Below are 13,007 nucleotides of genomic sequence, written 5' to 3' on the forward strand. Positions count from 1 at the left end.
GAGGTATTATTATCACAGTGCAGTTGGCTCATGCACAACTTGGTAGTTTACCTTTCCAAGGGTTTTTTTAATAATCCCATTATAACACTCCACTGCCTGTCTGAAAGAACACAGTTCTTGTTCTTAAAAACAAAATAAAAATTCCTACTAACATCTTTCTAGGGGGATAGATGAATGTCAAGTTCTAGGGAGCTAAGAATCACAGTCTTTCCTGACTGGACTGTACACCCACTCTTGATGTAAATGAACAACAAAAATCAGAGGGAGAGGAGCAGTTTTTCCCTCTACTTAAAAAATTACAGTATCATCAGTCTACTTAGCAGAAATTTTAATAAAATTGGACCTAAAGAACCAATAGCAATATACTCTATCAGGCTGCAATTTTACAATACCTCATCATGGCATAATCACGTCAAATAAATAGAATGATGGCCACTCAGAGATCACATCAGATTACAGATGTTAAATTTAAAATGAGAAATCAAGTATCTGGAGTTTGAAGAATTTCTCTGAAGTGTCTTCATCTTCTCTAACACTACAGTTAATTAACAACAACTTGTGTTTTAATAACACCTATATTCCATGATTCTGTAAGTGTTCTAATCAATGGTTGCCAAGTTGTCCGCCCCAAGAACCACTTTGGAGCTTCTGAATTATATCCATATAATGTGCTATGCTGCAACGTCCCCTTTCCAGAGGCCCTCCTTTCTCTTTTAAGGTTATTTTCAGCTTTGTCTTTTCCTCTCTCATCCAGATAGTGGTGTTCAAATGCTCTTTTTTTTCCTCCAAACTCCTATCTCCAGTCCTTCCTTCTAATCATCCCAATCAATCCTTGACTCTGAATTTCTCCCCTCCCCTGGAGGTCCCCAGGACCTCCCCAGCACCTGGCCCTGAGTTCCTCCGGAAAAACACTGTGAGCTCAAAACGGTTGGGGTTTGTTCAGCAGGTTGGGTTTTTTCCCCAAGTTTATTGCTCAGTGAAAGCCAAGCTATATCATGAAAGATGTGAACAGAATATAAATTGTCCCAATTCAACAGGTTAATCAAGGTTATTTGATCACTGAGGATTTAGTTAGGGGCTATGGTTGTCACTGCAATAAAACAATAATCACAAAAAATAATTTAAATGGTTTTATTTAAGTCAATTGTAGAGATTCTGGATGTTGCTTTTTGAACACAAACAAGAAATTAACAAAACAAGCATTCATATTTCTAGTTTTAAACACTTTAGTTACACATGTGGAATGCAGATATTTGAAAGAGATTTTCAACAAGGTCAACACAATGCATGAGATAATACACACTGAATTAGGCTAGTCTTCACCTCCATCTTCTAGTTTATTATCCTAAATTGGTTGGAGGTGTGTGTGTGGGGGGGTGCTTTTTTGCTTTTTCATTTCACAAATGATTGCTCAACACAGAATGAAATACACCAAAGAAGAAAATAGTCTTTTTATACCTAGGGAAGAAGCTACTACTCTTAAAATGATCACTTCAAGGTAACAGACATCCAAATTGATGTGGTTTTCTTTGAAACCTCATCAGTAAATCATTTCTTGCACAGTAGGTTCGGCATTAACCCTGCATTTAGGATAGGTAGTGTTATGGAGGGCTGGCTGCTGCATACCAACGTCAGTATCAAGTTCTTCGTCAGGAATTAGAGACTGTCCCGGATACCAAGCAGGACAACACTGGCAAAAAAACAAAAAGTGAACTGCAGATAGGTCAAAACAAGCTACATTTACTCTTAGAAAAACATCATAAAACATTACTGGATATGTTGTTTTAAATGCTAGCGTATAATAAAACACAATGGAATCTTCTATTTTTAACACCTTATGCTCAAATGGTCTTTACATAGGTTGTGTTTTAATAAACACATTAGACAACATATACATTCTATCAGAGAACAAACATAGAAACTTGCCATTTGGTGAAGGCTATTCTTCCAGTTACTATAGGGCTCACATTTCTCTATTCATCAGATTAGTAAACAGGTTGGACTGTCATCACAGTAAAATATACAAAATTGTTTGCTCTATTAGATGATTTTTAAAGAAATGTTTTCTTTAGTTTCAACAGATTTTTGGCAATAAGAATCTTATTCAAAGAAGTTTTGCTCCTGTGTTATTATTAGTCCAAGTCCTCTGAACATTCCCCCCTTTAAAGGCTTCCTGCGAACTTAGTGTTTTTCAAGCTGTAAATTTCAATAGTGATGGTAGAAACCAAACCTCAGAGGGAAAAGCAGTGCCCTTTGGAGTCAAAATTCAAACAAATATAAGAGTTCTACCAATTTGTCATTCGTCCAGTTTAGAAGAAATTCCATTCATGTAACTCTTATGAAAATCAACCACAGTGTTACCATGTCAAATGACCCAAAGAACACCGCAGGTATCCAGGGGAGATAGTTCACCAGTGCATCTTTAGCTTGATTCCAAAGTCAATCTTAGAGACGTTCTGGGCACTGCGGTTCTCAGAGAGACAAACTGCCTACCCATTGGCTAAAGATTTTTCAAGTTAATGAACTTTTCATTTTCCACACTTTTGGTACCAAGAGATTGAGCCAGGAAAAAGCTCAAATCTCAGGGTTCAAACTACAGCATGGAAAAATATACAGCAAGCACCATCTACCTCCTTTGCTCTCTCAAAGATGTCAATACTCTATTCCAGTCAGGGGGTGGGGTGAAGAGGCTGAACCCTGGAAGCAAACTTCACCCAAAGGGGTAAAAATTTGTTTGGTGACTATTTCAAAACAAGTTTCCAAACTGCAGAAGGGACTCCAGCCCCTTTGACTTGCAGGAACCACACATAAGAAAAGGACAGAAAATACTACAAGGCAGGCTTATTTTAATTGCCCAGGGGTTTCCAATGCAAAGCACGACAACTTAAATGCATATTCCAAATTCTTGCTCCAAAGCCGTCTTCTTTGTGCACTGAAAAGGAGGAAAGACAACCCCATCAATTGTTCTCTGCAGATAAAGGCACTGTTTTGCAGATTTCCCCCCAGATCTGGGCCAGCTTTGCTAATGACCTGCCCACCCACCTGGGGCCCTTCTCAAGGTGGCCCTCGGGAGCTGGCCCACACCTTCAGGAGCCCAAATCCTCGCCAGTGGGCAGCCCAGAAGGCTATCTTTTCGTTTAGCTGTTGGCCTCCACGAAGACGCAACCTGAAAGAATGCGTGCCGCTTATTTTCCTAGAGGAGACGGGGGTCAATAACTACATTTTTAAAAGCCCACATTTTTTTTCCCCTCACGAAAGACATCTGCTGCATTTTCCCTGCAGAGAAAACACGGACTCGAGATCCCAGAGCTACCAGGGGTTCTTTCACACGCCAGCATTAAGGCGGTTTAAGCAAAAGCTGAATGAAAGTTTTCGGAATCATGGCCTTCCCTCCCGCCCCTTTTTTCGTAAGACCACCAGCTGTTAACAGCACACACAAAAGCTCACACAGTGCTATTTTTCATAGGCCCGCGTTTAAATGAGATATGCAGAAAACCGGGCCTGAGCAACGTGGAGGGTTCGAACTCGCAATGGCTTATCCGTGCGGCTAATCCAGGGCACCTGGTTTGGAAACGGTGCCTCCTTGCTCCGCTCACGCGCCCCGCCATTGTCCTGGAAGAGAACAGTGTCCACTCCTTGGCATTTTTCGCGACTCGAAGGTGCTGGGGGATCCCGACTCGGGCACGAAGCTCAAAACGGCATCCCCCACCCCCGAGGCGCCGGGGGAGAAACGCTTTCGGTCGGGCCCGGAGGGTGGGGAGGCCTCGGGTAGATTTCAGGTCCAAGCCCCCCCCCCCCGGGAACCCCAGCCCCCAGAAGGCTCGCCAACTTCCCACGCCCAGGATGCCCTGGAAGAACTTCTCCGCTTCCGTTTTTTTTTTTTTTTTTTTTAAACAATTTTGCGCTCGGCCGCCACGACCTACATTCTCCCGCGAGGCGCTCCGAGCCGAGGAATAAAAGGGAGTTGAAACCACACAACAGTTCGGCAGCCCGCCGTCAGCGCTTTGCTGCGCTCCGCGGGGGTTCGCATCCGGCCGCCATGTTTCCGACCCGAGAGCCGCCCCAAAACCAGCCCCCCTCCCCCCTCCGTCCGGCCCTCCGCCCCCCTTCCCGGCCCGGCCGAGGCCGCGGCGCCGCCGAGCCGCTTTCAACTCTCCCCCGCCGCCCCCTCGCAGCGAAATCTGACTCGACGGCTGCGGGTTGTGCGCCTGCGCGCAGCGCGGGCTCGGGGCGCGGGCGGCCGGCGGGCTCCCGGCCGCGGCTTGAAAAGGCCGGAGCGACGGGGCGCGGGGGAGGAGGGGGGCGGTCCGGGCCGGAGCCTCCGCTTTCCTCCCAGCGGGCCCCCGCTCCGGCCCCGGCGCGGCTCTCACACGTGCACGCTAAAAACCCACTTCAAAGTCTTGTTTTTGGCGCGGGGGCGGCCCCCTCTAGGCCAGCCCTTGGGCCCTCGCGCGGGCCGCGAACCGGGCCCCGAGCCCTGCCGGCCCTTCCCAAACCCTGGCGCGGAGATGAAACCGGGAGGGCCGGAGAGTGGGGACGCTCGCTGAAGAGCCCCGGGCGCCGGGATCGGCCTTCGGGCGTGCGAGTACTTCCCCTCCCTCCCCCACCCCACCGCCACCGCCTTCAGAAAATGAATGGAACACAAAGTTTGCGGCCAGCGCTGCGCTGTGGCCTTCGGAGCTCACCATTGTTTGGGCTCGTATTGACCCCAGGTCCGGATTAGGCAGCGGCTGATTCCTGCTTTACAGCCCCGCCGGCCTAATGAGGCCGGGAGGCGATGGGGCGCGAAGCGTCCTCGGAGCCCGGGCGACCGCCGGCTTACGGCCGCCAAGGGCCCTGTAGGTGGAGGTCAAAGGGTCAGCGGGCCGAGACCGCAAGAGAATTGACCCTAGGAAATGAGGTCCCCTCCCCCCCGGCCCCAGCTTCGACCGGGCTTGGCAAGAACTTGCTGTGTGCATAGGGACCCCGGGCGCCCCCACGAGGGTCCTGAGGACCCCGAGCGGGAGCCCTGACTTCCGCGACGTCTCGTCCCGGGGCCGAGCCCGACTAGACTTGGGTCTCGAGGGGGAAGACCGCCCGAAAGAAAACCAGCCCGGCTGCGGGGCTGAGATCCCGCGCTTCAGGAGATGGGCAGACCGGAGGCGACTTTCAGAAACTTAAGGGCCAAGGCCCTTAGGCATTTTTCGTTTGTTTTGGGGGCTTTATAAGGGGAGAAGGAGCCAGGGGCGAAGAGACAGCGGGCGGCGAGCAGGGTGGGAGGGGCGAGGAAGTCCTGAACACAACTTTCCTGGGAGGCTTTGTGAGCAGAGGCGGTCCCTGTTAGTTCTTCAACCTCCGCGGTAGTTAGGACCCACAGCCCTGCTTAGCCTGGACCCTGATCTTTAACCTTCCAAACTGGATGAAGTCCAGGCTTCTGTCTGCGTGAAAATAGACACCTTCGTGGAAATTTTAAACTAAACCACCCATTTTGGAAAAGATAATGGACTTTTAACAAAGGTCTTACCAGGTGCAAGAAGTAAAATAACCATTCTCTTACTAAGAATCCAGTTGACATTCATGTTTTCCAGCTTATCTATCTTTAGGGTTGCAAAAGTTTTTGTTGTTTTTGGGCGGGGAGTGGGTGTGGGTGTGCGTATTCTTTAAGAGACTTACTGAAAATTAAAGAATATGTACTCCCAGAGTCAGATTATAGAAAGAAAATCGGTCAAAAGTTTTCTACTAAAATTAAGTTTTCTTTGCAACAAATGACAAGGGCAGAGGGATAGACTATTTGCAAGATAACAATGCTACATCCATATTAAAGGATATCATGTAGAGGGGCAAAACTTTCACATTATCTTAATATTGGTTATCATCATTGTTAATTCACATCTTCCCCTCTTAGGACACAATGCTCTACTGTAAATTTTCATGGCAGAATAATTTCAAGCCTTGTAAAGAAAGATCAAACTCTTAATGTCTCCTAAGGAGATGTCTGTTTAATGTATTTAATGGGGGGTGGGAGAAGCAAGATTTTGAAATAATCTTGCATCCAACCCATCACTTTACTGTCATTTAAGGTTAGGTTAAGTTGGGGGTGGAGAGAAAAATCATAGAGAAAACAGTAAACTGTGGAAGTTAAATGCACATTTCAGAAGAAAAACATTATTTAGACTTCAGTTGGAACACATGTAAAGCCAATTTTATGAGTACACACTTTCTGAAAACTTGCTGAGCATTTAAAATGCTTTCTGGTTTGAAGTGAAGGAAAACTCCTGAAATAGGAATTTGGTCCAGCACCCTCAATGTCAAGGTCAAGACTAGAATGTCTGGGGGTAGGAGCAGTAGACTGACCAGGTTACCTGCTCACACTTGTGAAGGCATCCCAATCCGTTCATGGCATTCAGGCCTTTGCCTTGTCTACTGGTGGAGGAAAGTGAAAAAAAAAAAAACCCATTCTCCACAAACAAGAAATCACATCCAAAGCAATGTGCAATTAGAAACTGTCAATAACTAATTGTCTGTTGACAAAGATCAGTAGATAACTTAAAACAGACTGTTTCAACTGTATCCAAGGAATCAAAGTTTCTTTTAATCATCAGAACTTCTCTTTCAATTTAAGGTTGATTTATTTGAACATGGAAAAAAAATCAGGCACCAAATACAAAAATGTTATAACATAAATAGATGTGCCAAGACTTTATTTCTTCAAAAAGAACAATAAACAAAATTCTAGAATTCAAAATGATTATGTATAATACCAAACTGACTGCCACCAAAAATCCTAGAGTACTGCCCCTTCAAGAGAAGGAGATACTTAAGCCTATTCATTACATTTCTAAATTCTTTACAATTCCTTATCTCCACCATTCTATTTGCTGATTTGCAAGTTGGTTATTCATGCAGAGATTGGGCTCTTAATATTAAACAGCACCCTAAATTAGTAAAAAAAAAAAAAAAGCCCTCAATACTCTACCCACTCCACCCCCCCCAAATAGTAATGTTTCTTTTTCATATAACAACTGTAAAAAAACTGTCTGTCCAAATGAGTTGCTTTACTTAAGATTAAATAGATTGTTAATATTTTATCACAAAGCAAACAACCATTTTTCATTGTTATTGATTTTAATGGAAACAATGCTCTTAACATCTTTGCCTACAAACCATGAACTTTTAAAAATACATATTTTGCAAATGTTTTTTCTTTCCATAACATTTCAGAACAGCTGCAATTACACCGCTATAAAAATGTTATGAATAATTGTGATAATTACGAATTGAACTATATACAGCAAAACAAACCAACCTGTGCCTTCCAAAATTGTAAATGGACTATGGTTCTTTTAAGAAGCACTTTCATCATAAGTAAGCACGCCTCGACTGGCCTTACTCGTCATCACTGTTTCAGACATATGCTTACTTTCGAAAATATATAGATAGCTAGATTTGATAGGCAGATTAGATACGTCATAGATACAAACATATATAGGTATATGGGTGATCTCTCGATAGAATAGACAGACATGCATCCTGCCGCAGTGTTCATTTTTATGTAAGATAATAAAAAACTAAGGGACATAAAACTCATTAGGTTACCTTAGGTTTATATATGTAGGGCAGGGATGATTAAATCCAGCTTCTCAGTCTTTGAAGTACAAGATTGAGATGTCATGGCCACTAACTGAATTGATCAGTAATATTTGATTTGCATGCCGAAAATCCAGGACAAACACATTTAAACTCGCAGTTAAACAACCATCTGAGCTAAAGAAAGGAGGGTCTTCCCAGATGGAAACTGACACTGTAAAGAATCTATACTGCAATAGAAAAATAATTTAACAATTAAAAAAGGGATCTGAGTGAGTTATAAATACCAACAAACAAGATTTCATTTGTTCACGTCTCCTCTTTGTAGAAGGAGGCTGTTACAAAACAAGAGAAAGGAGTCAGTGGTTCAAAAATTGTAAATTGTGTTCTTCTTTCAAAACAATAAATTTTAATGCTAAAGCGGTTATAATCAAAAGCTGTACAGAATTTGTTAGAAAACATTTATCCATAAATATTGTTCAGTTCCCGGCATTTGTAGCAATAATTAAATTACAAACGATAAATATGGCATCAATGGATATGTATTTACAAAAAAGAAAGTTATTACAAAAGGCAATTGTATACTAAACGTCACAATTTGTGTAGAGTAACATCACATCCTCAGCCTGAAAAAATACTGAACAACAGTTTCGACCCCATTAGACAAAAATACATTCACAAGTGTAATGCTTTGAGGAAAAGTTCAAGACATAACAGGACTTTGGCACGGTTTAAGACTGTGAGAGTTTAAACAATCACCACTAAGGCGAAGATTTTTCCATCAGTTTTAGCATCACCACCACCAATAAGCCTTCCATAACTTCCTCTCAAGAAACAGGACAAGAGTTAAAATGAACTGAAGGCGTTTAGGGATGGGGTGAGCAGAGAGCAAGAGAAAGGGGAGGAAAAAGCAGTGAGATTTTTTTTTTTAATCCTTCAAATGCCAAAACATATTTTCTAATCCTGAGAAAAGGGCACGGCTACTTTTGGATCTTGCCCAAAAACCTTCCTGGACAATTGCAATTAACCAGATGTAGCCCTATATATGGCCTCTTGCCTTAAAACTCCATTTCCATCTGATTGGTCTCAGTTTTCTTTTTAAAATGCATTTGGTCCATTCTATGGTTAAACAGGGTTTGTGTTTGTCCTCAGACGTACCATTCGTTAAAATTGGGAGGAAGTCCAGGGTTGTGGCTGGTGCTAGTTTGAACTGCAGAAGGGGTTTTAGTGGTATCTTTACTGTTTGCAGAAGCTATAGCGGGTGGAGTGGAAGATTCATAGCCTGAACTGGCAGCAGGGGAGGAATCTGACCCTTGAGATTCATGAACCTAAAATTAACATGTATATATTATAATGAATATAATTCCAACTGGCATTGTGCAAGCAAAAACAAGAGCACTGTAAGAGCAAGACCGCCCAGTGACCCACTTAAAATATTGCTGATTTGGGGGTTTTGTTTTTAATTTCCACATTACCTATGTGTAAGAAAACCCCAAGACATTCGTCAAAAAACCAGTTTGAGTCCTAAGATTGGCATTGTGGAAAAGGAATAAAGTACTCTAGTTTATTCATGCCCCTTCAGAAATGCTTTCTCCGCGGCTGGAGCGGGGTAAGCGCGTAGTCTTTGGGGCCCTATAAAATACTCCGGGCCCAAGTCTCGCCAAGACCGCTCTGGCTTGGGAAAGCAGGTACAGAGAAAAGTGGCAAGGGCGCCCTGTGCGCTGCGAGGGCTCCGACAATTGCGTGGGAATCCCCCCTCGCTCCTCGGCCCTATTGTTTTACCGGAAGCCGAAGAAGAACGGAGCCCCCAGCCCCCAGCCCCCCGCCCCCCGGGTTCGGCGCGGGCACTCTCGGTTCTCATCGCGGGTTGAGCCGGGGAGAGGCGGCCACTGAGACCTCCAGTCCCGGCGAGCTCGGTTAGAGCTTCCCAGTAAACAACTGATCTTTCCCTCCGCTCCCTCCTCCTCCCGACTTTGCTCCCGCTCCCCGCCCCCCCACACCCCGTCCCCCATCCAGGTCCCCCAAATGGGTTCAAGGTGTCAACGCTGGAGCAAATCGGATTTAACGTGGAAGATACAGGGTTAGCAGCGCGGGCGCTTCCGTTCCGCGGCCCGATGTCGGGCAGAGTGTTTATAAACCGCCGACCGCTAATAAAGAGGTAATTACCTTCATGTGCTTGCGCAGGGAGCTCGGGTGCGTGTAGGACTTGTCGCACACTTTGCAGATATAGGGCTTGTCCGAGGTGTGCACATGCATGTGCTTCTTGCGGTCGCTGCTGTTGGCAAAGCGTCTGTCACAGCCTTCAAATTCACATTTAAAAGGTTTCTCACCTGCAAAAGGCAGAAATGCAAAGGGGGTGGGGGGGAAATAGAGTCAGGGCCAGGAGCATCCTCCGGCCGAGCAGCGGAAGACAGAGCGCCCGGCGGTCTGCCCGGAGAGGGAGCGCCGACTGGGGGCGGCCGTGGCATCTCTTTTCCCTGGAGAAAAATGGAGAGCGCGGGTTGAGCCTGCTAGGGTGGGGAGCGGTGGTCGGGGGCGGGGGTGGGGCAGGGCCGGCCCAGAACCTGCCCGTCCCTTTGTTCTCCAGCCGGAGGGCAAGCCCCTGGCTCCTCCAAAGTTTCCCTCGAGTTGCGGTACCCCCCCCTCCCGCCCCCCGCCACCCGGCCCGGGGCCTCCGAGCGCTGCCACGTTCAGCCGGTATCTCGGCGTAGCAGCCAAGCCCGGGAGGGACAATGGACCGGGGACGGGACAATCCCTTTTAGTTCCTTCTTTGTACCTTTTAATTTGCCTCTTTCAAATGCATCGGTTTTGCTAAGCCCAGCATTAAAAAGCTGAGGTCGTTGTACTTAACGTTCGAAAAAAGAAAACTATATAAATCCAGGGGGCTCCGGACAGTTTTACAAGATGCTCTGAACAAGCCACGAAACTGGGATGCCTTTTCTACGTTAGCGTTCCTCCCGGAGGACTGAATTGAACCTGGAACTCCAAATAAAAATAGTTTGACAAAAGTACCAGTCATTTAATTAGGAGATGTGCCAATCAAGGGTAAAAAAGAGCGGAAGTAACCGAAAGTTAGTTTTCATTAGCATTTCTATGGTTGCCTCCCCCGACTGGGTGCCGAGAGCTAAGTCGCTGGTGAGCAATTTCTCTGCACACGTTCGGAGTCCCTCCAGAGTAACCCAGAAAGAGACAAAAAGAGGCGGCGCCAGTGGGTTCCCGGGCGCGAGAAGGTTCCAATTAGTTCCTGAGACCGCAGAGCCGTCTGCCCGGGAAGTTAGAACTGGGCAAAAGCGCCGCGGGGCGGGGAGGGCGAGAGGTGGAGGGACCGTGACAGCGCTACTTCTTCCAACCGCCCCGGCGGGGCGCCGCCTCTCTCTACGGCCGCCACCCCTCGCTCCCTCGCGGGGCAGGTCGGCTCGGCGGCGCGCGGCCGCGGCGGACCCAGCGCCCGCCCGCCCTCCTCCTTACCTGTGTGGGTCCTCTTGTGGATCTTGAGGTTCTCGGAGCGGGCGAAGATCTTCCCGCAGCCCGGGAAGGGGCACGGGAAGGGCTTCTCGCCCGTGTGCACCCGAATGTGATTGACCAGTTTGTACTTGGCCTTGAAGGACTTGCCCTCGCGGGGACACTCCTCCCAGTAGCAGACGTGGTTGTTCTGCTCCGGGCCCCCGACATGCTCCATGGTGACATGTGTCACCAGCTCGTGCATGGTGCTGAAGGTCCGGTCGCAGCTCTTCTTGGGCCGGCTCAGCTGAGCCTCGTCGATCCACTTGCACGACAGCTCCTGCTTGATGGGCTGTCGCATGTAACGGAAGAAGGCGCCGGGCCCGTGGTGGGCCGCCACGTTCACGCCCATGTTCATGTTCATGGGGCTGTAGTTCGGGAACTGCGCGCCGGCCGTGTAGGGGTCCGTGCGCGGGCTGGCCACCGGGCGGTACGGGTCAGCGCGGCCGAACAGCTCTCCGCGCAGCCCCAGATGGACCTGGTTGTTGTCCACGTGCCCGGTGGGCGACGGGTGCCCAGCGCCCTGGTCGTGCAGCCCGGGGAAGAGCAGGTAGCCGGGGGGCTCCGAGATGCCAGCCGGAGCGTGCAGGCTACTCGCCGAGCCGGCGAAGAGCCCGTGTTGCCCGCCACCCGAGGCCGCCTCGCCGAGACCGGAGCCGCGCTGGCGGAACAGAAAGTCGCGCGTGGAGTTGAAGGCGGCGGAGGCGGCTCCGCCGTAGCTGGGCACCTGGCCGGCGTGGTGATGGTGGTGATGGTGGTGGTGATGATGGCCCAGGGCGTTGGCGTAACCCGAGCCCTGCGGCGTGAACGCCGAGCTCTGGCCAGAAGACAGATCATGAGCCGCCGCGGGGCTCAGCTTGAAGGCGGCGGCGGCGGCGGCGGCTGCGGCGTGGGGCGAGTCCCCGAAGGGAGTCAGCCCTATGCCCGCCGGCTCGCGGTTGGGCATCTCGTGGTGGCGCGGCGCGCCGAAGCTGCCCACTCCCAGCCCCGGGAACTGCGGGCCTCCGTCCAGGAGCATCGTCATGGGTGATTCTTTTTCGACACCAGCGATCTCGCAGATGTGATCGAGGGTGCTTAAGAAGGAGAGCTCCACAAAGTCGAAGTCGAAGAGGGGTGGCGACGGTTGGACACGGTGGTCGGGAGATCCCTCAGGCTGAAGCAGGGACTGCAACTTTCTGTCGCTGAGAGAGTCTCCTGCAGAGGGACAGGAGGGAGGAGGGGAAGTAGAAGGACCTGGAGGGGGGAGGAGGGGGGAGAAGGAGGGGGGGAGAAGGGAGGAGAAAAGATTCTGGAACTAGATCTGGTTTAACAAACTAACAGACGCGCACAAAGAAAAATAAGCAAAATAATAAGTGGAGGGCGGAGTTTGCCAATCCTGTCCCGGGCACCCCACCTCTCCCCGAGAGCGCAGAGCCGCGGGACCAGGAGGCTCGTGCCTCCCGGCTAGGGTGCGCTTAGAAGCAGAGCCGGCTCGCGGCCGGCAGGCAGGAGGCAGGAGGCAGGCTCGGTGCTCGCCGCTCGCCGCGCCAGTCCCAGCCTCTTCGCCTCCAGAGTAGTGTCCTTGGACTGATAAAGTCAATCACTCACTCCTCTCACATAAACCGAGCGGGAGGCCGCGCGCCGCGCGCCAATGGGGAGCCAGCTGGCCCGCGGTCACCTGACCCCCGGCCCCGCAGCCCATTGGCCGTCGCCACGCTGATTGGCAGCGCGGAGCGGGGAACATGGCAGCCGCGGCCGAGCGGCCGCCGCTGATTGGGCCGTGGCCGGGCGCCTGGCAGGTGAGGCGGCGGTAGCGGCCGGGAACCCGCGAGTGGGCTCCGCGAGGCTGGCGCTGCTGTGGGGGAACTGGAGCCAGGCTCGAGCCGGCGAGCGGCGGGGCGGAGCCAGGGCCTCTCCCCGGCTGCCCCCTCGCCCGAAGCGGGCGAGCACCCCTCGCGCCC

General features: G+C 49.6%; 1 protein-coding gene across 5 annotated transcripts; it reads right to left on the reverse strand.

Annotated features, from left to right (window-relative positions):
• Positions 1 to 1,117: 1,117 nt before the first annotated feature.
• Positions 1,118 to 12,638, reverse strand: ZIC3 (Zic family member 3). Of its 5 annotated transcripts, none has more exons than XM_043460067.1 (4): positions 12,461 to 12,588; positions 11,035 to 12,300; positions 9,733 to 9,896; positions 1,135 to 1,690 (listed from the first exon to the last, which is right to left on the reverse strand). In XM_043460067.1, the coding sequence occupies exons 2-4, from the start codon at positions 12,089 to 12,091 to the stop codon at positions 1,541 to 1,543; spliced, it is 1,371 nt and encodes a 456-aa protein (XP_043316002.1). In that variant the 5' UTR covers positions 12,092 to 12,300; positions 12,461 to 12,588; the 3' UTR covers positions 1,135 to 1,540. The 5 variants fall into 5 exon arrangements, with proteins under 5 accessions (XP_043316003.1, XP_043316002.1, XP_043316004.1 ...); XM_043460069.1 differs by having other exon boundaries at positions 1,569 to 2,932; XM_043460065.1 differs by lacking the exon at positions 1,135 to 1,690 and adding an exon at positions 7,937 to 8,894.
• Between the last annotated feature and the right edge of the window lie 369 nt (positions 12,639 to 13,007).

Source organism: Cervus canadensis, chromosome X, assembly GCF_019320065.1.
Source record: "Cervus canadensis isolate Bull #8, Minnesota chromosome X, ASM1932006v1, whole genome shotgun sequence".
Taxonomy (NCBI): domain Eukaryota; kingdom Metazoa; phylum Chordata; class Mammalia; order Artiodactyla; family Cervidae; genus Cervus; species Cervus canadensis.

What these genes read in the sequence shown, in the direction of transcription:
- ZIC3 (XM_043460066.1), bottom strand. Translation starts at nt 12,091, where the DNA reads ATGACGATGCTCCTGGACGGAGGCCCGCAGTTCCCGGGGCTGGGAGTG. An exon ending in CCACAAGAGGACCCACACAG is followed by an intron (nt 9,897 to 11,034) that starts GTAAGGAGGAGG and finishes TGCCTTTTGCAG; the next exon opens with GTGAGAAACCTTTTAAATGT. An exon ending in CCCTGCGCAAGCACATGAAG is followed by an intron (nt 8,895 to 9,732) that starts GTAATTACCTCT and finishes TGTTAATTTTAG; the next exon opens with GTTCATGAATCTCAAGGGTC.